The following is a 27841-nucleotide window of genomic DNA, read 5'->3' as shown; positions in this document are numbered from 1 at the left end:
TAAAAAAGAGCTTTGGTTGGAAATCTGGTGATATTGTGAGTGTGATATATTCCAGTCTATAGAAAACTGGAGGAGAATTTCCCCCTATGCATGAATTAGTTTCCTTTCCCTATTGCTGCAAAAGATCCTGTCAGTTTTGAGGGCAGATTATCAATAGGCATTCAGTTCTACAGTGAAGAGAGGAGGCTCGGAAGCCTCCATGTTACAAGTTCTTGTTTCCCTTAGAGTACAGTTCAATATCTTTATGGGCAAAGGATGTTGGGGGTTCTCTCTTTTGCCTACTGGTTCCTGTTAGCTCCTATGCATTTTTCTCTCCATGGCAGTTTTAACTCTCCTGTCAGCTAAAATTGGGCTTGGTTGAATTAAACCTCCTTTTCAGTGTCCTGAAAACTTATCTTTATTGGGATGACAGCTCTCATAATTCTGGCTGAGAAGTTGTAATTTTCAAGCTCTGTTACTTTCTAGGAAAATTCTGCGTGTCTTTTACAGCATGGCTGCTAAGTTTACGCTTAAATTTCTGAAATACCAGGGTGTCCAATTCTAAATAAAAATCTTCCATTTCTTATTGTCTCCTTCCAAAATAAAAAGACATTCTACTTGATTGTAGCCGTAGAAACATAGTAAATTCACTAGGAGGGTGCAGGCCGCACCAGGTGACATTTGGGGGGGTGTGATACCACTGCTCCCCAAATATTTGCCTTTTGGCAGAAACAAGCTATGAGGTTTGTCTGCATCCCTTTAAAATGCTGGAGCTGAGCAGATGAGGTGGGGGAGTGGGGTGAGGCTCAGTGTGAAGAAAAAAAAGAGAGGCCTCAGTTTTTTAAAAAAAGAATTAAATAAAATGGAAAAAAGATTTTAATTTTTAAAATTCTTATAAAATTTTCTTTAAATATATGGTATTTTACCAAACATTCACTTTAATCACATGAAACTATGTGCATGTAAATACATTTAGGCTGTGTGTATGATACCATAATTTAAAGGTATAATTTCCAATTTGCTAGTTGTTTATGTTACAACTATTGCCATTACATTCAGTCATATACAGTATGGTAATTCCAATTTAAGAGTAACATGAGTACAGAAAATATTATTAAGGATTTTGTATGATGTATTATGGGAGAAAGTCACGAGGTGTGACACCATGAGTTATTGCACCAGGTGACACCAACCCTAGTCACGCCACTGACTGAATTAAAATTAGGTAAGAGTGTTGTTCATTTTTTCATCCTGAGAAAGTATGTTACAAATTGCTTAAACATTAAGCTAAATATGTTTACTCTTTTAAAGACAATATGAATCATTCCTTGTTCTTAGGAAGCATTCATGAGTTGTGTTGTGTTAGAACTGAAGCACAAGAACTTGTATTATATTTCATTTTGTATTTTGAATTGAATTTTATTGTCACAGTTTTCCTGTCTTACCCTACATTTTCCCCATGGAAAATTTAATAATTGAAACCATAAGCAAGGGCTGGTGGTAGTTATCAGGCAAATCATGTCCTCTGTGAAATGGAAGGAAACCATCTGTATTCTTCAATTGATAGGAAACCATAAATATTTACATTTAAGATTACTGAGTCTGAACCGAACAAGTGTAGAGAGTTACATTATATTCAGTCAGACCATTGGTTCATTTAAATCGGTTATTTCTACAGCAGAGGTGATCAAAAGGTGGCCTGTGAGCTTCACACATACCTTGGGGTTGCAATCTCTGGCCCCTAAAACCCCCAGATTCCACACAATTAAAAAGCTAGCAATTCCACCATCACCCTCCCACCACCTCAAATAATTAATACTACTGCAAAATGCAGCAGTTTTGCCAACACAGCCCTCAGGTCTCCCTACATACCCCAAACTGTATGTCCTTCAAATCAGCCAAAAATAAAACTGGCAGTGTCATGTTGACTGTGCAAGTCAACAGCCCCATGAATGCTCCCCCTCACTGCCTTATTTTCAATTGCCCACCCCCAGTCTGCAGGCTGACCCTAACTCTTTCTGCAAGTGACTTATACAACCCAAAGGGTTGTATACCAGGGTTTGAACCTTGGACTTTTCACATGCAAAATATGTGGTCTGGCACTAGGCTGTTGTTCTTGCCAGAGAGAATTTAAAAGGCCAGGCACAGACCAAGAGTTAAAGGTCTCCAGGTTGGATCATCTGTGGTCACACACTGTGGCTTGATACTGGTGAAAGCACTGTAATCCTATATGAGGACAGATGAATAGGCTTTCCCCACAGATGGTTGTTTATGGAGAAATGCATCTTTTGTAACAGGGTCATAAATTCAGTTATAAGTGATACCAAGAATGAACTGACTAAGAGCTCTGTTCAGTTCTTGGTACTCAGAACAAATTTCTGGGCTTATAAATCTTTGTTTATAAGTGTTTGTTTCTTTTGTAACGTCTTTGGTTTGTGGATCTTATGGTTCTAGTTTTTCAAAAAGTACATCATGCAGATCAGGAGTGTGTCCATCCCTGAAATAGCCCAGTGGACTGACTCATGTAAGACAGTTTTGCATGTAATCTGTTTCAAGCAGAGCTTCTGTGTCTGCAGAGGCGGGCTTCGCTTATGTGGCTTCTAGATCATTTGTTTAAAAAGTTGATTCTGACTATTAAAAATACTTCTAACATCTGCCATGCTGGGAAATTCCACAACAGTACAATTGGTCTAAACGCTACAAGGCTATAAAATTCTGTACAGTCGTCTCTCCTAATTCACAAACTTGGAATTCGCTAATTTGATTATTTGTGAGGTCTCTCCTGACCCTTCACATGCCTGGAACAGTTGATCCAGGCATTGGAGGAATCAGGAGAGAACTCCAGTGGTTCCTTCTATCTCCCCTCCAATGCCCGGATCAGGTGATCCAGGCATGCAGAGGTGGAGAAAGACCCCCATAGGTCCCCTCCGAACCCCTGCTATGCCTGGATCATGCTTGGTTTTTCTCCATCCTTGCCATGCCTGGATCAGGTGATTCAAGCATGGCAGGGGCCAGGAAGGGTCCCGCACAGACCCTCTCATGGGGGGAGAGGTTATTTACAATCTTTCCATATTTGCAGGGGTCGTTCACCCCTAGCCCCCACAAATATAGAGGGACGACTGTATTTCTTAGCACTGTTATATACACAATTAGTAAATATAACTATGCAAAGGGATCTTTTAGCACCTTTGAGACTGTGTGAAAGAAGTCGTAGTACTGTATAAGCTTTCATAGACTTGGTCTACTTCTTTAGTTGCATCTGTAGCTTAAAGTACAACTTTTTTGTATTGTTAGGCCTGGTACAGGCTGGTGCTATGTGCCAACCTGGGGCCATTTCTAGGGCTCGGGAGAGCAGAGCATCTGCATGCTCCCAAGCCCTATTGCATGCTGCCAGCACCATCACGGTTCGCCCCATCCACATGGGGGCTGCTATGATGCCGTACTCCTGCATAGCATCCAAATGGTGTCGCACGCATGTCATTGGTGTGCATGAGGGCGTAATGGCGTCCCCTGCGCAGCACAAAAAGAACCCACGGAGCGAGTTCTTTTTAGTACTCCTGGAGGCTGTGCCGTTGGGTTGCTGCAGCCTCCGTCAGGGGCAGAAAGGGGTGGTAAGACTGTCGCGTCTGTCAAGCCCCCAAGTCTCAAAGGTACTAAACGATTCTCTTTGCATACTGATATTCCAGATTGACATGGCTATGTCTCTGAATCAGTAAACAAAGAAACATACTTTCCTCTACCATAGACGGCACTTTCCTTTATGGGCATTACTTTTTGGCTGGGTGCAGCCATGCTGTGAAAACAGTTTTTAAGCCCTTTCAGGAAGGGCTAACTATTCCAATTAAACTGGAGGCTTTTAAGTGGATGGATGAAACATTTAAGGCAGGACTGTGAGATGGAAAGTGTGATTTTCTCCAGTTCTGGGAAGGAATTGCAATTCAAAAATGAGCATATGAACAAAGGCTGCATTTATATAAATAAAGAGGTTTACCACCATAGCACCATGGTTCCTGTCCCAGTAAGTGCCTCATAAGCCTGACTAAAGCACACGTTGGACGCCTCTGACCCATGGGCCAAACCTGTCCATCCAGAGTTCCCCATTTTATCAGTGTGCAGGGCCCACCCTTTTCCCCTTCAGTGCTGTGCCTATCTCCAGTCACTGATTAGAAATAAGATGTGGAATTTCTCTGTGCTGAGCCCTAAAGAAAGGCAGTCATTCTTCAGCAGGTTGCAGGGAAATGTTGCCGTTATCTCTAATCCATAATTGAAGCAGGGGGGAGGGGGATTTCAGATCATTTGAATGTAAAAGTGCCCTGCTCCTTTAAACATGGCCCTTAGTTGTCTCTAGGCTTGCCAGAATGAAAACAGAAGAGGGCTCTTCTACCTTTAATGGCTATGTAGAAGACGGAATTTCAGTAGGTGTTGCTGGTTGCATGATACTTGCTGAAATGCCCCTTTCTACACAACCATTAAAAGTATAAGGTCTCGCCCCAATTTTTAGTCTAGCAACTTTAACTGAATCCGCTAACCTCCTCATTGTTGAAATATATTTCCCATTGCTTTTTAATGTAATACTAATGTATTATTATTAATGCAGTATTTTTAACCTTACTGTTTTAATGTTCTTGTTGTTTTTGTTTGTTTCTTTCTTTCTTGCTGGTCTTAGACCGTAATAAAGTATATTCTGTTCTATTTCCCAAGACCCTTCCTAAGTTGTAATTCAACACCTGGGCAAAAAGAGGAGTGCCCCTCCCTTTCACTAAAAAACAAAAATCAGTGAACACAAAATACATCCAGGAAATTGGACAGCAGTGTCAGCTTGGTCACAGTGCAGGATACATATGAAGAGTTAACTCTTAGAGTCAAAGTGATTTGTGTCATCGACTTAGTTGGTTGTAGTTCAACGTTCAGAACTAGGAAGTGGTGTTCATTCTTCTGTATAATGCTTGGGAAGGCAGCTAACCACATCCATGAATGACTTCCTCAAAAGAGAGTAAACTTAATAAAGAAAGAGATGTGGCGTAATTTTGTCCATCATAAAACAGAAGCTTCAATTGTGAATTGGCCCCTGTTAACCCTTGGGCACTATATATATATTATATATAAAATCTATTGACACCTGCCAGTTGTGTCTGTTCTTTGAAGTCTTTCCCAATATTGTTTGTCTTTTAATCTGTCAGTCTGGCAGCCTCATACCAGATGCAAAGCTGATAGGAATGCAGAAGGCTAGTGGAACCACTTAAGTAGTTGCTGAGGAACAATTGCCTGCTATTTCTGCATGAAGTGTACGATGTCTGTGAAAGCCTAAGTAATAAAAAACATGTTAGGTTCTACAGGGCAGGTAGACTTTTGACAAATAGGTCAATGGATTTTCAACTGTAAGATGATACACTTTTTTCTCAGCAAAGTTTCTAAACATTATTTTTTAATTAAATCCCTATTAACATTTTGTTTAATTAAACAACATATTTTACTTGTGTTATAATGCATCAGCTTGCATTTAAAATGAAGATTGATATATTAGATAGGCCTTTCTTTTTCTGAGAACTGTGCGGAAGAAGCCTTCTTTAGCTCAGACACACCAGCGTGATGTTTTTTTTGAGACTTGCGGAGGGAAACCAGAGTCACTTTTAATAGCAAAGCAACAGATGATGATGTCACAGCTTAATTTGAGGTTCTAAACCTTGTTTTCTGCAGCAGGGAACTGCCAATTAGCTTTATCCTGAACTTATTCCATAATACAAGGATTGCTGTACTGCATAAGATCACCTAGCTTACCATTCTCTCTCTGAAGTTCCCCCAGAGCTGCCAGTGTCAGGACTGAACTGCCTGTCCCTTGCTTGACACAATATGAGATATTCATAGGCATGTATAAACAAGATGCAGTGGCACTTTGGGTTATTATTAATTGGGAGTAACTTGGTGTGCCTTATTCACCTGATACTTTTGAAAAAATGTTTATCTTCGTACTGCAGCCACTGGAATATTCTGTGGTGGCACGTTTGGTAGGTAGTCCAGTGCAATTTGCAAACTATTTTTCATTCTGTCTTAAACTTGATCTCTACCAACTTCACTGTCTGCTCCAAAATTCTAGAATTCTGAGAAAGTGAATCATTTTTCTCTCCATCTCCATGTCACTTATGAATTTCCAGGCTTCTCACATCTGCCCCCTTCCACCTATTCAGGCTTTATGCTTGTGCTGTTGCAACCAATTATGCTAGCAGATAAGAAATTAGTTTCTTCTGACTGAAAAGTATAGATGGTCCTTGTTGGCTTTGTTTTCTTTAGTGGTTGCTGATCTTGGGCCATACAAGAAGCAAGAATTCAATCCTACTCTCTCTTCAAATACTAAGACCTACCAAGAAGGAGGCTAGGCTGGTACCCTTCTCTGACACAGGAATGTTTGGTGTGGAAGATTTTATTTTTATTTCTTTGCATGCATGGAGGTCAGGTTCTGTCACAAGACTCACTGGCTTGCCCCTGCTGGAAGACAAAGACCTTTCTTTTCAGGCAGACCTTGAGCAATTGCTTGTTGCAGTCAGTGGTTAATAAAATGGATGGCCTGAACTTTTAAAATATTTTAACTTTTTATTATTTGCTTACTTTCATATCTCAGTAGTATAATTAGTATTTTATTATATGTGATCTGCTATCCTTTTTTACTTAAAATTTATAAATTTATAATTATATTAGAAGCCATCTTGCATTCCAACCCTGGGAGAGAAGCAGGAGGCAAATCTGATAGCATATACCTTGGAGTCTGTTTTTGAGCTACGACTCCCAGAATTAATTATGCTGCCTGAGGGTGGGGTGAGGATATTCTGCAATTTGGCAGTCCATATATATATATATATATATATAGAGAGAGAGAGAGAGAGAGAGAGAAAGAGAGAGAGAGAGAGAGAGACTTTCTGAGATCTCCTGTATCTGCAGTCTGGTGTGGTACACCCCAGATGCAAGCTTGCCACCTCTGAACACTAGGTTGAGGGAGGACCGCACATCTCTTTTCATGTGTTAAGTGAACATGTAGGCTGCATCTGCACTGCAGAAATAATCAGGTTTGACACAACTTTAACTGCCATGGCTCAGTGCTATGCAACTCTGGGAATTGTAACTCTGCTGTGGTACCCCAACAAACTACCATTCAAAGCCATAGCATTGAACCATGGCAGTTAAAGTGGTGCCAAACCAGATTATTTCTGCAGTGCAGATGCAACCATAGAAGGGTTCTTGGGTTTGCTTGGGTGCTACCCATTCCTATTGTGATCTACCCTGAGATGAATGAACATTAGCTGTTAATGAGAAAGATTTTCCTCATGAGAAAGCATCCTTCTTCAAGTGTAGACCTATCTGTATGTATTGAGAAAAGGGGGTTCCCTGGTTGGGTGGCATTCTCTTCAAGTGTAGTTCTCTCTTCTTTCGCAAATGTGCAACAGATGTTTATGGGGGGGAGTAGTGCATGACACCAGTGGTGACTGCAGTTGTGTGTGCGGCTGGTCTGTGTAGCCCCAGTAGCCTCCTCCACAAACATCTGAATATACTGAAAGATGCACAGTCACTTCCCGTCAGCACTCCCAAAGCCCTTCCCAGCTTAGAAACTTATGTGCTTTTTGCATTTCACTGCAGTAAGGGAGAGGCAGTTGCAATTCAAGGAGCCCTAGAAAGGTGAGTGTATTGGTAGTAATCCTGATCGTTAAGAGATCCTGTCATATTTATTAGTTGCTCTTGTTTTTACAGCTGTGGCTCTTGACAGGTCAGCCGCATCACTTGCTTGCTAATGCTCCAGTCTCAAAGGAGGAGAAAATAGTTTCATTACAGCTTTACAGCTTGCATAGTGGGAGGCAGAGGGCAGCAGTTTCCCACAGCAAACAAGGGTCTCAGCCATGCTTTTGCTCTTTAGGCTGAAATAAGCTGCCACACTGATTCTTTTAATTTGCTAGGATTTCTAAGGCGCTTTGTGTCTACAGGTACCTGCTTTCTCATGCTTCCATTTTGGTGAAATCTCTTACTTTTTAGTAGTTGCCTGAAGCTGCTTTATTGACCATGATGAATGCCTGCTCCTTCAAACTTGAGGCTCCCTTGTTGTTAGAGCTTGGAAGAGATTACATTTTGGATAACAGCTCCCAGAATTCCCCAGCTAGCATTACCATTGGCTGGGGGATTCTGAGAGTTATAATCCAAAAATAACATTTCCAAGCTGTGCCAAGTATAAGCACCTTTCCAGCTATATTTATCTCCCTTGGCAGCAGGTAGATAAGTACCACAAATTGGGCTGTCTGGGAATGTTTCTGGACCTGAGCCCCACATGTTTTTGGAAAGTATAGCAACTATTTTTCTGGGGCTGAAATAGAAATTTTAATTTAAGTTGGGAAACCATTCTGCTTTCATGGTTGAGTAGCAGACACCTTAATTTTTTTAAGGTGGAACCCTTTAATTTTGATCTAGAAGAATTCAGTTTTTATCCTATTCTCCAGAGAATCTGAAATCATTTATGTATTTGTGTTTGCATGCACAGGGTCAGCAGGAAACCTGAAAGTCCCAATATATTATCTTATTGATGTTAACAAGAAAAATAACAGAGTAGATGCTATATCTTTTTGTGGTAGGTTCCAAAAGAACAGTCTGCATACCCAGGATGTTTGGATTTTATGCATGAGTGGCAAACAAATTAAATATTATTAAGTGAACTGTTATTGAGCATGAATCCACGCTAGAGAAATAAAGTAATTTGACACCACTTTAACTGCCATGACTCTATCCTATAGAACCTTGATATTGATAGTTTGGGGAGGCACCAGCGTTCTCTTACAGACTGAATAACTCACCAAACTACAAATCCCAGGATTCCACAAGATGGTGCCATGACATTTAAAGTGGTGTCAAACTGTTTTATTTCTGCAGCATGGAAGAGCTGTGAGTTCCATTGGAATCCGCTTCCTATTCTTTTGGGTATAAAAGATTTCCTGTGGTGATAGAATTGAATCAAAAGCTACTCCCCAACTTTGGAATATGGACTATGTAAGTCTCTCAGGAAAAATGGGAGGTAGGACGAGCTGTTGCTCATTAGGTATTGGAGTCTTACCCCTGGCTGGCTCACTGATTTCTAAGTTTCAAATCAAAAATCGCTTAGTTCAATCTTATTCTTAGTCCCAGTTTGAGCAGACACATTGAATCATTGATAACTTGGTAAAGTCAACATTTACATAAGTTATTTTGATTCAGTTAAGCTAGTTTAGTAGAAACTAACAGTGGGCTCATACCCATGTGAATTTTCATTTTGAAGTTCATCAGTTAATACAACAACCTAAAAGCAGTCTGAGGAGACCACTGACAAAAACAACAGTTTGAGAGATTAATTCTCCTTGTTGAACGGAATTTTTGATGGATTTGTCATCAGATAGTTACGATTTTTGGCTGCTGAAAATACTTTGTAAATTGTGTGAGGTGCGGATATGATCTGGATAATAGCACAAAAGATTTGCTAGTACTGAGTATGACACATAGCTTTTGGTGGTAATACTTTATGTCTAGTCATGCACTTTCTCCACATTATTGGTCTCAATAATCCTGAGATGTCTTGCTTTTTCACTCTGACCCCATCTCTTTGTAGATAGCTGCAAGTCTCTGGACCAGCTGAGCCTCACAATCCCTGTGGCAGGGCACCCTGTTTCACCTGCCCACCCACTCTCAGGATGTCCAGTACCCAGTGTGCCACCAGCTGCAGAACCTGTTCCTCACTTGCAAACACCCAACTCGGAACCCCAGACGATGGCCCGCGAGTGCCCACAAAGCTCCAAGCCCCCTAGCGGCTCTAAATCCGGCCTCCGTAATACAACTAGCTGTTTACATGCGTCTGACAGTAAAACAGTCGGCGGCCACTCTCATCCAAAGCAGCAACGCATCAACCGGAGGAGAGCCACAAATGGCTGGATTCCCATTGGCGCAGCCTCTGAGAAGGCGGTTTATGTGGTGGTGAGTTTTCCTGCAAACTTTTATTGCTTATTGAAACAAGGCTGGTGGGTATACAGGACAGGGCTTTCTCTGTACCAGCATCTGAACTCTCTCCCAAGGAAGACGAAACTAGGTCCATCACTTGTGAGGTTCCAGGAGACAGTAAGGACTGAGCTACTTTGCTTGGCCTTTGAATCTTAAAAACCAGGATGCCTGCTCTGAAAGTTTTGTAAACTGTCTGTCTTAGAGCTTTTAAAGGGAAGTTTTAATTGTCTTTTTGTGTTTTAATAATTGGAGAGTTTTCACTGGTTTTTAGCCATGTCTTTAATATTTTTAAAGTGTTTTTTTTTTCTCAGTGTGCATCACATCAGGGGCCCCGGTGTATCAAGAGGTGCTAAAAGACTGCCTTAAATAAATAAATAATAAAATCATCATCTTTATTTATATGCGGCCTTCCCCCAAACCTCAGGGCAGCTTACAAATTTAAACAAATACAGTGTGGTTAAAACATACAAAAAGCAGCATTAAAAATGGAATTAAATTATTAGTGACACTAAAAACTGCTTCAAGCATACAGTTAGAAATGTTTAATTTAAAAAATAGGACAATTGAAATAGTACAGCGTGTTCTTTAAAGTCCTTTATTTAAAAACTTTCAGTTCTTAAAAGCCTGTCAGAATTTTTTTTAATAAATAAATAAATCTTTGTGTATGTGCAGTAAGACAGGAAGAACAGAACCATCCTAGCCTCCCTAGGAAGGGAGTTCCAAACCCAGAGGCAGCCTCTGAGAAAGCCCTATAGTGATTCCCCACTAACTGTGCTTGTGAAGGCAGTAGTATTGAAAGAAAAACCTCTTCTCGGAAAGTGAGGGCCTGGGTAGGCTCATATGGAGAGAAAGGGTCAGCCAGACAGCCTGAACCTAAACCATCAAAGGCTTTATAGGTCATAACCAACACTTGGAGCTGTGCTGGGAAACAGATCAGCAGCCATTGATGCTTTGATACATGCTTACTGTAACCAGCCCTGATCCAACTACAGCTCTGAAATTTACAAAGATGCACCAAAGGCAACCTCATATAGAGCGCATTAAAGTAGTCCAAATAGGATGTAATTAAGGCATATGTCACTGTGGCCAGATCCGAAATCTCCAAGAATGGCCACAGTTGGCACTCTGGCTTTAAGTGGACAGCTACTGTTCTCTCAGCAGGCAGAGCCAAGAATGATTGTTGCTGTACCATAAAAGCAAAGCAGAGAAGCCAGACAAATGTACATTGAGCCAGGATTGTTTGTGACAGAATGCTTGGGCTTTGTGCCAAGAATTCCCTGCACCTGCTCCTCAGTGCTGGAAAAACTCTGGCTCGGTAATTGCTGAGTCAACCTTGGATACTGAAGACCTCATTAGCAAGAAGAGCAGAATGTCTTGTGGCAGTCCTGCAGCTAGGAGAGCAGCGCCAAAGGGTCTGGTTGTAGCTTGCCTTTGGCTCTGGACGAGCTGTGCTGAAAACACAGTTTAGCCTGATGGGTTTTGAAGGCTGTTTTACTTGAGGGAAAGTACTGAGATAGCTCAACATAAGAGAAAACAGGGACCTAGAGAAATTTTAAGTTTCAGAAGCAAAACATTTACAATGACAAAAAATCTGACTAGGGGATTCTAAAGGGGAAATCCAGGACTTATGTTATTACTGCGGGAGGAATAAGTATCAGTGGAAGAAGGAATGCACTGTATATGGACCTGCCTAGAAGCTACCTGATGGCACTACTACTACTAGAAAAATAATATGTGACAGCAAAGTATCTGTTGCATGAAAAAAGAAACCACTACTAAGACTTTGTCTGTTTTCAGTGGCCTAGCGTTTTACTTTTGAATTGGAAAAAAAAAGAGTTGACCTAAGGTGTGTTTTGTGCCTGGTGAACCAAACTTTAAATAATTTGCCGCTTTGGCACTTTTGCATGATATACCCCAAATTTGTCACTACTTCCTTCTGCATATAAATAGGGCGTAATTTTGCCTCCATTTTACTGAAAGACCAAGATCAATTCCCAGCCTATTCACCCCTCTTTGTTGTAAAAGGAGCTTATTTTGACAGGTGACATTAAGGCAAACTCTCCATAGATAGCACACAATGGAAATACTTGATAGGTCAAATGGGGATTATATTGTCAAAGGGGAAAAGCTGGGGAAGTCCTTTTCACAGTAGTTTACACAGATTTCACAACAGACTTCACCCACTGTAGAATAAGGGGTGTCTGCTTTTTAAAGAAAACTGCTTGAGGCTTAAGTAGCTTAAATCAGGATACTTTAAGATATATATCAACCTGTTTTGGATTTCTTGTCCTAGGTGTTGTCCCTTGTAGTACTAGACTAGCATGGATAGATTGATACGGGATGTTTAGAGGGCACCTACATCTTATATCAGGACATGTCAGAGCTTGAAAGTAACAAGACACATGTACAAGAAAGATCTATATCAAATTACTCTTTTCAGTAATAGCCTGCATGGTTAAAAATCAGTTTTTTTTATATATATATATATATATATATATATATATATATATATATATATATAATCATTTTAAAATTTAAATGAATTTGTAAACATGAATATCACAAATGAAGTGTTAAATATTTCTCTTGACTGTCATTTTAAAGTAAATGTTAAAAGTAAATCTTGTTACAGAATGCTAGTTAAACCTATACTTAACCTATCCTTATAGACTCATAAATATGAATGGCTCTGTCACATTACCTTCATGAGCAACCTGCAATCAAATTTGTAAAAAGTAGGAGAACTTGTGTTTCTGTTTCACTCTCTGAACAAAAATGACAGCAGGAATGTGGAAGAGGAGATCTCATTGTGGTTGAAAAAGCTGGATATTTTTTTTTAAATTGACTTTAAAAAGCAAGCAAAATGCTGTGGTAGTCTTAAGTTGTGGCCTTTGGGTGCACAGTTCAAGAAGCACCACCATCCTGTCTTCTGTGTCTGCCGTTCTCTTCTCCCCTGGGGGACTATCCTAGATATGTGCGTTGTGTGCCTTCAAGTTGTTTCTGGCTTACGGCAACCCTGAGGATACCTATAATGGGGTTTTGTTGACAATACTTTTTCAGAAGAAGCTTGCCATTGCCTTCCCCTGAGGCTGAGAGCATGTGATTTGCCAAGGTCACCCAGTGGGTTTCATGGCCACGCTGGGAATTGAACGGTAGTCTCTAGAATCGTAGTCTAGCACTCAAACCACTCCACCATACTGGCTCTCTATACTAGTACAACATCCATTTGTTCCCCTTGTACCCATTAAGTAAAATGTAAAGTAAAGCATCTAGAAGTTGGCTGTTGAACAAATGGGTAATGTACTAGTAAATATACCTATTTAAGGATAGCCTTCATCTGGATGTTCTGATGTACTGTGTGTGTGTGTGTGTGTGTGTATATATATATATAAACATTTAAGATTTAGTTTTAAAAATGGTGACCTAAATCAAGTTGCTAGCCTCTAGTAGAGATAGACCCATTGTGTCAATGGGATTTAACCATTTAAGTGTAGACATACCAACTTCGCATTTCACTCAATGGATCTGTTCTAGCTGGGTTAACAATTGGATTTACCCCTTGAATGCTGTTAAGTTTGTGTGAACTTGTGTGAATTTTACTTTTTTTATACACATATGAAATGGATTTAACTAGCTAAATATAATGAATACTAGAACACTGCTTGTGGCTTCAGTTAAAATGCTGTAGTGTACAGCTAAGAAGGTATGGTTTGTGTAATTATTTGGGTAAATTCTTTTAATCATCTAGGGAATAATTCTAAAAAGTTACACAAATTGTATCCTCCTAGATATGGTAAGTTCAGTTCATCTTCATTATGGTCACAGACCAGGGGATACAGAATAAAAGAAGGTAATAGTAAAAACAAGGTAAAAACAAAGGTTAAAATCCAGTGTTGCATGGCAAGATTAATACTAGTCTACTTCAAAGATCATTGTCTGTTGGATTTTAACTGCAGCTGCACAGAATGTGGCAACATTAGATGTTATATCCGGATTGGTGTCTGTAACCAACAAAGTGGTGTAAAATTGACTGGTGTGTCCTTGATGTTTATACAATAGAGGTGAGATAAAGCTGAGGCGAATGTCCCTGTAGTATGAGCACTGGAGTAGTACATGCTCTGTTGTCTTTATTTGGCCAGAGTCACAGGGACATAGTCTGCCTGAGAAGGAGATCTTCATATATCAACTTTCAAGAACTGCTGAAGGGAGAGCATGGCATCGTGCTAAAGTCAAGGCTCTTTGTTGTCTAGACACTTGAGGTTTTGCTAAATATGCCATAGGTGATGCCAAGTATCTGTTGAAGTCACTAACAATGAAGTTAGGGCGCTAGCTAGGTCTAGCTGTCACTATCTATCACCCATTGTTTGATAGTTGCTTTAGTTTTTTCATATTCCATATCTGGAGAGAAACCCAATGAAGAAATTTTGTCTCGTTTTTGTTTCCACCTAGACTGGAATTCATCAGTCAGGGTAAGTGGAGCAAGGCTGGTGGGAAAGAAAGACAGTCTGAGCCAGTAGCTGAGCATAGTCACCCACAGTCTGGCCTTTATTTTCATAGAGCCTGACTCCAGTCTTAGGATTGCATTAGAGATACACTTTGGAGGTTGCAATGCTGATCTTAGAAATTTGGATTGCACAAGTTCTAATGGAGGGGTCCCAGCTGGGATCCATAGAGCAGTTGTGCAACCAATTTGGCTTCAAAGAGTTTGAGTGCTGCCGGAATATAATGGCCTCCTCTTGTCATAAAAAATTTAAGGATAGCTGTTGAACTCCTCTGCGCGTTACCGGTAGCATAGTCCCCATGAACTTTCCTACTACTGTATCAGTAGCGTGAAAGATTGCCTCCAAATATTTGAACCTGTTAAGTCTTGTGACCATCTAATCCAGTTTTGGTTCTTGGGCCTTTTAGCAAACGCCATGATTTTAGTAATCTTTTTAGACCAATAGGTATTCTTTAAATTATTGCTGTATCATCTCCATAAATCAGAATAGAGTTATGCCTTCCCTCTAGTTTCAGAGGATGGAAATTTGTGCTGTCAAGAAGACCCATCATGTCATTTACAGTATGTAAAAGAGTGGAGCTAGAATGCAACCTTCCTTGACATACTTCTCAGTGGTAATGGCGATGGTAATCTTACTTTGAGTGAGGTCTCTTCATGCAGCATACGAATTAGGTATAGTAGATGCTAGTCAATCGAGGAAGCCTCCAGTTTTTCCCATAGTTTGGTTCAAGGTACAGAGTCAAAAGCTGTTGTAAAGTCTATAAAAGCACCATAGAGAGATTGTGTTGCAGGTGGCATACTTTTCAATGAGGTGTTGAAATGGTCTATAGTGGATTGGCCTTCCCTGAAGCCGGCTTGTTCCTCTGCAAATATGTTTTCTTGTTCCAACCAGTTCATGAGTTTCCGCTGTAAGTGTCTTGTGTAGAGTTTGCTGATTGTATTGAGGAGGCTGATTGGACTGTAGTTGCCAGGATCATTCTTCTTTCCTTTTTTTAAATATGGGACGATGATAGCAAGCCCCCAGTCCTTAGGTGCTTGGCCATAGTTGTCATCCAGATGATGAGAGATGCTAGAATAGGGGCCCAGAATTCCAGATTATTTGTAACGGCTTCAAAAGGTATTAAATCTTTCTCTGGAGCCTTCCCCATTCTCAGTTGGCCTACCAGTTTCTTGATCTCTGTCTCAGTCACCAGAGCCCACCTTGGGAGATTCTCTATGTTTTGGCTTGCAGATGCACTTTGGACATAAGTGTCCTTATATAGTGCTTGGAAGTGCTCCTCCCAGATCCTGGGGGTGCAAGGGGGATGTGACAATCCATTATAGCTGTTGCATTGCTTTGGGAACTTGATGTAATATACCAAAATAAAACTGAGTTGTTGGTTTTGGCTGCCTGGATAAGCTATGCCGAATTATTTTTCATGGCCATTTTATTTTATTTTATTTTATTTTATATATATATATATATATATATATATATATATATATATATATGGGAAACATAGCCCTGAGTGGTAATGAGAGCTTTTTTGCATCGATACATTCCTTGTCAAACCACATATTTGAGTAATGATGTTGTTGTTGTTGGCTTCAGTGTGCACAATTTTGCTGGTTTAGATATGGGAATAGCACTTGGGTTAGATTGTTGCAATTTTCCAGAAGTCCATCAGAGGACTCAGTTGATATTAGGTTATTCTGAAGACTTGGAAGGCAGTCTGAGGCCAGTACCTCACTTATTGTTTAGTTTTAACTGGGAGGTCCATTTGGCTTGCTGATAAGCCCTTCCTGATGGCATTAAAGAGAGTTGATGGCAGTCCTTTGTGTGTGTCTTCTTAGTGAAGTTGCTTAATTGTAGCCAAATTGGAAGATTATCACTTTCAAACCTAGGTATAACCTCTATTTCCTTAGTATAGGGAAGACGATCCTTAGAAATGATTATGTAGTCGATAGCGCTCATTCTGGACCCAGAGGGATAAGTGAATCCAGCTGAACAGTCACTTTTCAGAGCACCATTTAGGATACAAACGTTTAATCCAAAAACTGATTGAGCCAAACATAGGCCTGCAAAATTTGATTTCCTGTCTTTTGAGCATCAGATGAGGTGGGTTCTATCATCTTCAAGGTTAGGAGGAAGGCATTTGTGCTGGGTGTATAGAGCTTGATTGTTGCAGCCCAGTCTTGCATTCAAATCTCCCCTCAGAACTACAAATGCATTTGGATTCTGCAGTATGAGGTTAGCACTGTATGTTTCCAGTTCAACCCACAGGTTGGGATTTGGGATTTCTTCTTCATTGGGGGCATGTAGACATTTAGTATCAGCAGAATGGAGTGGTAAAGCAATCCTACTCAGAGTGGTGGACTGTAGGCCATTGCTGGTCCATGAGCTATTCGCTGCTGTTCCATTCTGAGTTTCCAAGAAAGAAAAAAAATTTGTGGTCTGCGGGCACAAATATGATGCCATTCTGTAGCACACTGGGGGGGGGGGATCCCTGTCAGTTCCCCACAACAAATAACTTAAGCACTACTGTAAACTACTCTCAGGAGTTGTAAATGCATATATTGTCATGATCAAATTTGTACTATTTTTCAAAAATATGTTAAATGCCTGGAGAATCCTGATTGAAATCATTGGTTTAAATGGGGATTTTCTTTGGTGACTCAAATCAGTCTGTTGATTCCAAAGCAATGTAATGAGGAAATGATATTTTGGTGTAATATTTTCTAGTAATTTGAAAAATGACTTTTAAGGCCTTTTTGAGGCATTTGAAGACATATTTTCATGAGATTGTTTTCATGTTTTGTGTCGTTCTCTCAATCAAATCCTAAGGTTTTTAATTTTAGAAAGGAACAACAAAGTAAAAGAAAAGTGGCAAGCAGTGCAACAAGTTACTGTTTAAAGATTGCATTGATTAACTGTGAAGAATTACATCTCAGATAAGCGTACTCGCTCCATACGCGGCTTCTGGTTTACATGGAAGCCATGCTGCAATCCATTGAATGGCACGCGCCACTGCAAGCACGAGCCCCATTCTATTGAATGGGGCTTGAGCTTACATGGTATTTGCCTTATGCGGGTGGGTCCAGAACGGATGCCCTCATAAGGCAAGGCTCCACTGTATTATAGATCAGGTGAGGGAGAGGTGTTGCTCTGTGGATGTCATTGGCCTGCAACTCCCAGCCTTCCTTGCCACTAGTGAGGGGCTCTTGTGAGATGCACTCCAACAACATCCAGAGGGGTCACAATGTCCACCTCTCCTAAAATGAGTAATAGAGGTTACTTTTTAAAACATCCTAAATTTTCTAGGCTCTGAGACTTAATCATTCACACACAAAAGACTTACAGCCTATGCAGTTAAAAAGTATAAAGTGGCCACTGGCCTTTTAGCTTTCAGCAGCCTTGCAACATAATAGTGCTGTAGTGCTTTCTCCTTCAGGGATTAAAACTGATTGCATTCATAGGGGGAATTTGCCTTGCAATCTTGCGCAGACCCAAACGCTAAAGCAATAACTTCTTATACAGAGCCTTCCTTAAAACTAATGCAAACTAACTGGTGCCTTTTTCCTTTTTTGGTGCTATCATTGTTTCTTTTCATCTGAGCCGCATGGGGTTTTGTTTGTTTGTTTTTTGCTTCTGAAATGAACCCTCTAGGAAGAGAGATGCACCCTGCTGCTTCATCCACTCCGGATTCTCCGTGGGGTTCTCGCAGCACAGGCACACACCCTTTTTGGCAGAAAGCGTTTGACTTGGCATAGAAGGAAGCCAGGGGCTGTTTCTCCCACATTGTTTTCCCAGCCTCACTTCTCTTGTTGGTGCTCTCTCTTGTCAATATTTGTAGAATGAACCGGAGCCAGCTGTTCGCAAGAGCTACCAGGCAGTGGAGAGAGATGGCGAGATCATCCGGGTCCGAGACACAGTCCTCTTGAAATCAGGACCACGAAAGAAATCTATGCCTTATGTGGCAAAGATATCTGCCCTTTGGGAAGACCCCAAAACAGGTATTGGACAGACAAGTTGCCTAAATGATGATCTGTATAAAACATGGAGAATTGGCAAGGAAATGTATCCAGCTAACACCCCCTCTTAACTGCAAAATCCCTAGCTTATGTCAGATTTGTTTATAAGAGACCTGTGGGCTGGGCAGAAACTTGGAGCCTTTTCACACAGCACAATTATGGTGCTATGACTCTCCTTTAACTTTAATGCTAACATCTTATGGAATTCTGGTATTTGCAATTTAGGGTTATCTAGAATTCTCAGCTAGAGAACTATAATACCTTACTAACCATAAGCCCCAGAATTCCATAGAATGCAACCATGTACTGTTTAAGGTGCTCGGGTGCATAGTGTGAAAAGGCCCTAGCTCATTATGTATCACCCTCTTCACTTCTACCCCAAGCATCACTGTTTTATTAATGATGCTGTCCAAATTAAAAGAGAGCATGTGGAACCTAAAGGTTGTCATGCCAAATGCCCTTGTTGGGCAAAGAATAGGAATGGCTGAACATATGGAAATGATTCAGACAAGTGAGTTGTGATGGTGAAAAACCTCAGGCTTGAGGCAGGAGAAACCTTCCCCTTGATCCTGATGTGACAGTCAATTACCAGCAAGGCCAACTGGCAACCTGCAGAGCATATCTGAGCCATGATGTTTATTATTTTGAAGCCCATGGGTTTTTTTTCTGTCCAGAACAATGGTGGATGAAAATATCCCAGAGGGCACTGCAATATTTCAGCAGCCTTTGGACATCTTTCTTAGACACTGGCTATTTGTGGAATCATAAGAGACACCTAGCAATGATGATAGCCATACATGACACATCCCTTTTTCATCCTATATGACATTTCCTTGAGAGACACCCCAACACTTCTCCCTTAGCAACATAAATGCCTCTAAAACAGGGTAGGAGTTTTGTGGCCCACAGAAAGTTCTCATTTGAATTTTTGAAGGGGGGGGGAATGCAACAATCTCTTCTCCTGGAAGCCTCCATGAATAATAATTTTGCATTAGAGTAAGGCATTATTTTGTCTCCCCCCCCCCCCCTCGGTTCAATATTTGGGTTTTGTTAATGCTACTTCCATTAGATCCAGGGGACCAGAAATTGGCTCCTGGATGTCCAATGCTTTATCACCCTTATTCTAGTCCTAAGACACAAGAAGTACTGCTTTAAGATGCCCCTCGCAGAATACCAGCAGCCCTCTTCTTGCTAAATGAAAGGCCACCCAGGGCTTCTTTTTTATCAACAAAACCTGTGTCATACCCTCTCTTAGCTGGAAATCTTGAGCCTCAGTACCATGCATCTGCAGCCAAGGTACACAAGGACAGAGGAGCATCCCACTCACCCTCACATTGGTTGGCCAACCCTGGTGCATTTATCTCTTATATCAGAGAATTGTATCCAGTTGCCAGGCATGGAGGGAGAGAAAGCTATAGAGTAATCACAGTTGAAACACTTCCCTTGAATTCACTTCATTTCTCATATCTGTCTCAAGAAATGCAACTTACAGTTGTTGGCTGAGGTCCAGTTTTTGGGGATGTTTGCCCTGAAAACACTTGTACCAATTTGCTGATTCATGCTTCTTAGCAACAGCTGCTCCAACATGATTGTGTAGCAGCCAGAATGTCATGAACCTCTAATTAGGTTAATGTTCTTTATAGTTTGCAGTCTGGAAATCATACAAAGCTTTGATTTTTGCTGGCTTGTAATGTTCTTGCTACTGACAACTAGTCTCCTGCTGCAGTGGTAATGGGAATAAATAGTAAAAATGAATTTAGGATGTGGGGGATAAGACAGTTCCTTCTTTCTTGATGGAGATTGTTATAACTCCATCCATCTAGTATCAGGCTTGTGAGTGAGCTTCTTTTTCTCACCAAGATGGTTCAAGGCATAAGTCAAATTCTGAATCCATTATATGTAAGGTACAACAAGTATCCCAATTATATGGGTCCAGAGGAAAGATATTCTGCAGTTCTTCCTGGGTTCCTACAATTGACTCATCAGTAAATTTTTTAAAAGGTAATTTGGAATCCTAGAGTTCAAGCTTGAATCTATGACTGGATTGTCTTTCTTTGAAACAGTAAAGCCAGCTGCCACTGTCCTGTTTCTACAAGCCATTTTTTGTGATCACTTAAAGGACATGAGCATCCTGAAAGAGGCCTAAACAAGCTGGTCCAAAATGTACTGTAGGACTAAGCAACTTCTTGGGATGCACAGTCAGGGCTACAATGTTGCCATGATTCTTTCCACAGCTGCCAAAATACTAATGTGCCCTTCCATGCCATGGCACTTTGCTGCACTCCAGGGTAGAGCCTTCTCTTTCCTTCCATTGAAAATAGTAATGATGATGATGATAAATAGTAATATCAATATAGATAATGACGATAATAATACATTATTATTGTTATTATTACTGCATTCATTTATCTTTCCTTTTTCCAATATAAGGACTCAAAGCAGCATACAGAATATTAAAACCAGTATAGATCAAGATGCATACAGATATATCACTAAAATACATAAAAGTTTTACTAAAAAGGAATAAAACAGTCTATAGAATTGAAATCATTAAAAATGCATTAAAAGCAGAAGATAAAAATCAACAAAGCAGTACATCATTAATAGCCCATTGCAGTCAGTTCTTAAGAACCTGGCAGAATAGAAACAAGTTTTCAGTTGCCAAAAAAGATAGCTCAGACTTTTGTTCAATCCCATTTTGGGATAAATGCGAAATATAAATCTCCTAAATAAATGGGTGACTTTGGGAAAGTCACATGCTCTCAGCCTCAGAGAACACTGGAGCCACTTGGTGAGCACCTTAACTAAACGCAGTAATATTGTACAGTGCGCTCGCTCCATACGTGGATGCACCATATACGTCTTCCACTTTATGCGGATGCCATGCTGCAATTAAATGAATGGTGCACACGCCCATGGCTCACACGCCCCCCACCGCCACGAGCACAAACTCCATTCAATAAAATGGGGCTTGTGCTTAGCCTGAATTTGCCTTATGCAGGGGGGGGGAGGTCCAGAAAGGATCCCCCGTGTAAGGAAAGGCTCTACTGTACTTAGAATAATAAAATCATAGAGTTGGGAGGGAGCCCCAGGTTCAACCCCCCAGCCATACAGGAATACACAATCAAAGCACCCCCAACAGATAGCCATCTAGCCTCTTCTTAAAAACCTCCAAAGAAGGAGACTCCACCATTCTCTGAGGCAGCATATTCTACTGTCAAGCTCTTACCATCAGGAAGTTCTTCCTAATGTTGAGATGGACTGTCGTTTCCTGTTGTTTGAATCTATTGCTCCATGTCTCAGCAGAAAACAAGCTTGCTCCATCCCCAAGGTGACATCCTACTATATAAACATGACTATCATGTCACCCCTTAGCCTTCAAGGTTGAGTTCTTCAGGGAGCAGTGAAGAGGATCTTTATTACTGTCATCATCATCAACACCATTAGTATACATGGCTCTTCACAGAATAAAAAAGAGAACTTCACCCTGCCAAAGATGTATAATCTATTTTTTAAAGTGAAGGAAGGAAGAATTACAGATATAAAATCAGTATAATACAATTATAAAACAAGCTATCCAAATATAAATATAAAAAATCAATACAATACAAAACAAGCTAACAAATACATATAATAAAAATATACAATATTATGAAATGCATTAAACTAACATTCTAACAGCTTTTTAATTGATATTTAAAAACAAGGAAGGAGCAGGCTGCAAACATTCAGGGATACAGTTCCAAGAATATGATGCAGCAAATGAAAAATGGTGGCACTGAGTTGAAGAAAGGAAAACCCTTGGTTAGGTGAAGAGGAATAGCAACAAATGAAGTGACATCAAAAATAGAGTAACATGATCAAAATGATGGGGCAAAAAGATAATCTTGGCAGCAGAATGCTGAATAGCAACCAGAGAACTAATGAATAGAGTGTCTACAAATTTGGAGATGGCTGCTCATAGTTCTGACAGAATGATCCTGTGATCTCCCCCATATGTCTGGAGTGGTTCTGGACATTAAAAAGAAAAGCAGACAGTTTTTCAAGTGCATGGAATGAAGGGCACATTCAAGGCTGGGCTGGCATACCCTAGTCAGTAGTCACATCTGTTGCTTTGTTTGAGAAGCTGAGCTCATTCTGCAGTGGTGGGAGATGCTGAGAACTCAGGAAAGTTGACTGTCTGCTTTCTCTGTTGAATTTATTCAGAAACATACTTTGTCTCCTTCCAGGGGAACTGATGATGAGCCTCCTGTGGTATTACAGGCCAGAGCACACTCAGGGAGGCCGTAATCCTAGTATGCATCAGGTGAGCTGCAAGTGACTGTATTAAAGAACCTTAGGACCAATTTTTGCCCACTTGGGGCCATCCAGCTGTTGTGCATTTTCTGCATGGCACTGCTGTTTGGTGGTTTCCCAGTTTCTGTGAAATTTTCCCCCTATTCTAAAATTGAAAATGTTTCCCCTAAAACGTAGTTACTGTCACTGAGAGCTTTAGGCTAAACATAAATACTGGTATTTTGGGTCCTCTCATTTTACCTTTGGCCCCATCCATCACTGGGCTGGGGCCCCAAGAACATCTCTGAAATTGAATTTGGGCTGGAAAAGGTTCTCCTCTTTTGGTTTGTGTGATACTTGGGATAATTAACATAACTGCACAGCCATTTTGCAAGAGGAGAAAAGAAGTCAGCATATTTTCATAGATGCATAGTTGTTCAAAGTCTGTGTCCTATCCTTTGCTAGGTAGGCCAGCATGTGTGATTGTGTAGTCAGTTTGCTTTGATTATATAAACATTTATAGTATTTCATACTTTGTCAAGTAATCTGAATAGGAAGCCAGTAAAAACTGGCACTCCAACACCTACCCGGAATTATTCGTGTCATTTCAATCAGCTTTGACTGTTCTGAAAAGTCACTATATCAAAATTTCACCAGAATTCGCTAGTAATTAGTACTTGTTTCCATACTAAGATGGTTGCCCCCTCCCCTCCCCCCATTTTTGTAGGGTTCAAAACACTATATAAAACATCAATGTAAGAATGTACAGTGGCTGGAGTAATGATTTCTCTTTTTAGGATAGAATTTTTGTTTGTTTGTTTGTTTACATCTAAACCTGTTAATTTGCTACCTTTCTGGATGGTTTGCTTTTATTGCGTAATAAATACACAGATGGTATTCTGTTATGGAAGAGTAAAATGTCTCTTCCTATAGTTCTTCTAGCAACCAAAACATTCTCACCTCCTCCCCCCCCCCCCAAACTAGCAGTTTCTTACATTAAACCTGTTCCATCAACTTTGTACATCATGCCAAATGGTTCAGCCACTCACAGTTCCTTCAGAGCTACAGCTTTTATGCCAGCTAAGAGGAAAAGAGTAATGATGTCTCTTGACTTTCCATTCAGAGTTGTACTTTGGAAAGGTAGAAGGCATTTATCAGTTTAAAGAAGCATTTTTTGATCTGAAGTCACCAGGGTCCCATAGATTTCAGTATTTGAGGGGGTGTGATTGAGGATGCAGCAAGCTTGTTTTCTGCTGCTATAGAGAATAAGACATGGAACAATGGATGCAAGCTACAGGAAAAGAGATTCCATTTAAACATTAGAAGGAATTTCCTGGCAGTAAGAGCTGTTCAACAGTGTAACACATTCCTTAGCGTATGGCAGAGTCTCCTTCTGTGGAGGTCTTTAAAGAGAGGCTGGATGGCCATCTGTTGGGGGTGCTTTGGACGACCCTTGTGGTCTCTTCCAATTCTATGATTCTATTATTTAAAAATGAGTATTTATGCCTCCTCTTGGTCCAAATTGAACAATCAGGTAGTGGAAGATTCCAAAAGGTTTAATCATGTCTCTGCACTAAGAGTTATCTGTCTTCACTTGTTAGCTTAGATTTCCATATGAACACTTTTATGGCCCCTTAAAGTCTAGCAAGTTGTATTGGGCATAAATTGTCAGGGAGAGCAGCCCCCTTCATCAAATGGTGATGGTACCTGTTATTGTGCTTTCTTGCAGAATGAGATCTTTGCATCTCGACATCAAGACGAAAACAGTGTTGCCTGCATTGAGGAGAAGTGCTATGTTCTGACCTTTGCAGAGTACTGCAGGTAGGTGGTGCTCTTTATCTGCTTTTCCTTCTTTCTGATTCAATCCATACAGAGAATTCCACAGAATGGCTTGGCCTTGATTACCCGCATGCTGGCCTATAGTCCACTTGGCTATATGTGTTGGTGGGCAGAAGGCATGTTGTTATTTTGGACATCTCAGTCATTTTTTAATAGTTTGCTCTTGGTACATATAAAAGAAATGGTGATGATATTTTTGCTTCCTCCCTTTTTGGTTTGATAACTCCCTATCCAGTCCTTAAGTGGAAAGGGAGAGAAAGATGTACATAATACATGCATACATATTTGGTGTTGTGTGGAGTGTATAACTGCAAATTCAACAAAAACATGCAAATCCATAAGACCAGAGGCAGTTGAAAACACAGAATTCTCTCCCCAAACACACATGCATTCACACGTGTATTTACACAACCTTTTGACAAAAAATGTGAAACTTACACTTTTTCTGGAAGGAAAGTTTGATGGAATGTTTGCACTTGCCTGTTAGCTTTGGCAGCAGATAGGATTTCAGAGGACATCACTACAGGAGAGTCAATTGGGACTAGTCTTTTTTTAAGCACCAATTGAAGGGGGGGCACTTGTTATAGAACCATCTTGGGTGTTTCTTCGTAGAAAGGCAGCATAATTAGTTTTAAATACACTGGTGCAAACTGGTTTACATTTATAGTACTGTATAGAGTAATCAGTTATGATTAGACACGCGTGTCAAGGGGAAACCTTTAAGTGTTGAAAGAGCAAAGGGTAGCTCCAGCTGACTTTCAGTTCAAATACTATGCTTTTTGCTGCTTAAAAAAAGGGGGCCTATCTTGGGCTTAAAATGGCTTGGGGTATCTAAAAACATGGCAAAATGTCCCCATGGCCCATAGAAAGTGTCTAGGGGCATTTGGGGGATTATTTGCAGGGGTGCATTGGGTGAGCGCAGTCCTCCAAAGCCTGCTAGGTAACTAATGTGCCGCCCTAGCCTTTCACAGTTGACTGCCCCTGAATTAGATCTAGAGCTGCGTTTCCTCTGTCACTCTGTGTGACTTGAGACATGGGCACATCTTGAAGAATCCCCAATAATGGAGTTTAGCAACTGTGCACCACCACCACCACCACTCTTCTTTGGGCCTCTTGGAAGGGGAGGAATGTAACCCACTTCAGGACTGTGGTTTTCTTTGATTTTTCCTTATGGAGAAGCTAAAATAGAAAAATATTTTCTTCAGTTTAGAAATGCTTGCAGTAATAAAACTGGGAAAGTTTCAGATCACATGAGTTGCTGCAGCCAGCAGTGTTTGTCAAAGAAGCAAAAATGATGATGTCATTGTTATCTAACTCTCTTCCAGATTTTGTGCCTTGGCAAAGCGTCGAGTTGAAGGGATCCCAGGCAAGAAAACAGTGATGGTTCCTCCATCAGAAGAGTATTCAACCCCCCCACATCGTAAGGTGCCAGAGGACACTGATCCAGAACTGGTTTTCCTCTGCCGCCATGTCTATGACTTCAGACATGGGCGCATCTTAAAGAATCCCCAATAACAGAGCTCAGCGACTGTGGGGTTAATAAGCAGCAAAAGAGGGCCAAGGGCAGACTGACCTCATAACCAGTGCATGCTCCTTACTATTGTGGAGCAGTGCCCACAGGCACAGAACAGAATGCCTAAACACCCTATTCTCTGCATTTGGGAACAGATTTCCTTTTAAGGCAGATGTTCAAAGCACAGCACTTCATATAAAGAGCATAAATGGAAATATATATCTGTAGAGAAAATGTATGTGTATATAGATATAGGTGCTCGCTTCTGTAATCTATATCTATATGTACAATGAGCATATATGGGGGGAGGGGAGAGCTGGGCCAGGGGATAAAAGCCAGTAAACTGAATCCAGAGAAAAGCCAGTCTTGGTGGGGATGGTTAGAACAGACAGATGGGGAAGTGCAGTGCAGAAATGAAACCTGTGATAGCTCCCAGATATCATGTACTGATATGAAAGGTAAAAGTGGAGGACATTTTGGATTGGTTGATTACTTGAGCTTAAGCTTTGAGGTAAGTCCGTATTCTGAAGACATTAATGTCTTGTGTGTCTTTTTCACATTCTGATTACGTTTCTCTTTGTAAGAAAAGGAGGATCACAAACCAAGCATGGTTGTCTAGTCAGAGGGGGGTTTTCTAGCTTGCTGTGGGCTTCATCTGTGAAGTGGGAAATATGTAATAGAAATGCCTCACAGCGTTGTGGGAAAGTTGCATATTTTTCTAAGGCTGTGATCCTAAGCCAATTGCTTAGCAGGAGATTGTGTTGAGATCAGTGAAACCTACTTTGAAGTAAATGTGATTCAGATGAGGAGATATGAAGATAAGGCCCATCCTTAGACCGCTCTTGTTGAGGGCTCTCAGAATATGAGATTGAAGTGACAGCTGCTACAATACTGATTGCTTCCCCTCATAGGTCTGGGGAGGCATCCCTTTTGCCAGTAGAAATAGTTTATATTCTTTACCATCCCAATTACATTTCCTTTGCTCTCATTTTCAGTCCTTGTAGAACCCAATTTGTGCACACCAGTGTACTGGGGAGGGCATGAAGCCAGAGTTAAAAGGAATTGCAGTGTACTGCTTGAGCTGGATTCTTTCAAACAGGCATCTTAACCTGACCAATTTAACCTGGTGTGCTGTTGCCTGTCTACCTCTCTTCTCTCCCAGCATCCTCATTCCCTCAAATCTCAAAACACTGACATCCAAGCATGCCCACCAAGGCGAGACTCTGGCTCCCAAAAGGAACTGACCAATGAGAGGTTTGCATTTTGAAAAACTGCTACCTGATTCCTATGGATACTTCTGCCTCTTGCCTTACATGTATAGCTGTTAGAAATACTTTAGTTTAGCTTTAACACAAAGCTATTTCAGTTAATTCTAAAGCAAACCAAAGGACAGCATAAGAAGAGTCCACTGAATCAGTCACACAACGCTGGGATTCCATTTGTAGATTGCACTAATTTTGAAGAATGAGAATCAACACTGTATCAGTCCATGTACCTGCTGATGGCCAGAGTCGCTCACCTGAACTAGGGACCTGCTTGGGGTGGGTGGGTGGGGAAGGGTGTTACGAATTAGTGTTAAATGATATAGAAGTGTTCCTACGGCTTTAATATTGTTGTCTTTTTCAAGTAGAAGTAGCACTACCTGTACTTGCCCACTGATTAGATCTGAGAAGTTTTGCCACCTGTGCTCTATATGCCTGCCTGGCCTGGAGAAAGTAGTCCCCTGC

General features: G+C 40.7%; 1 protein-coding gene across 2 annotated transcripts in view; it reads left to right on the top strand.

The window, feature by feature from the left end:
* The window catches only part of BAHD1 (bromo adjacent homology domain containing 1), an 80634-nt gene extending 52994 nt beyond the window's left edge, over positions 1-27640 (top strand). For both annotated transcript variants that reach the window (XM_089521948.1, XM_089521949.1), the window contains exons 3-7: positions 9590-9951; positions 18310-18469; positions 22717-22793; positions 24492-24583; positions 25927-27640. In XM_089521948.1, the coding sequence (XP_089378074.1) occupies positions 9590-9951; positions 18310-18469; positions 22717-22793; positions 24492-24583; positions 25927-26116 (881 nt within the window). In that variant the 3' untranslated portion in view covers positions 26117-27640. The remainder of the gene's footprint in view (positions 1-9589; positions 9952-18309; positions 18470-22716; positions 22794-24491; positions 24584-25926) is intronic.
* The last annotated feature ends 201 nt before the right edge of the window (positions 27641-27841 follow it).

This window comes from Sceloporus occidentalis, unplaced genomic scaffold (assembly GCF_023333645.1).
Source record: "Sceloporus occidentalis isolate IW3139 unplaced genomic scaffold, rSceOcc1.0.p SCAF_4, whole genome shotgun sequence".
NCBI lineage: Eukaryota > Metazoa > Chordata > Lepidosauria > Squamata > Phrynosomatidae > Sceloporus > Sceloporus occidentalis.
The sequence above is the reverse complement of the archived record's forward strand: the minus strand, read 5'-3'. Positions and strand labels throughout refer to the sequence as shown.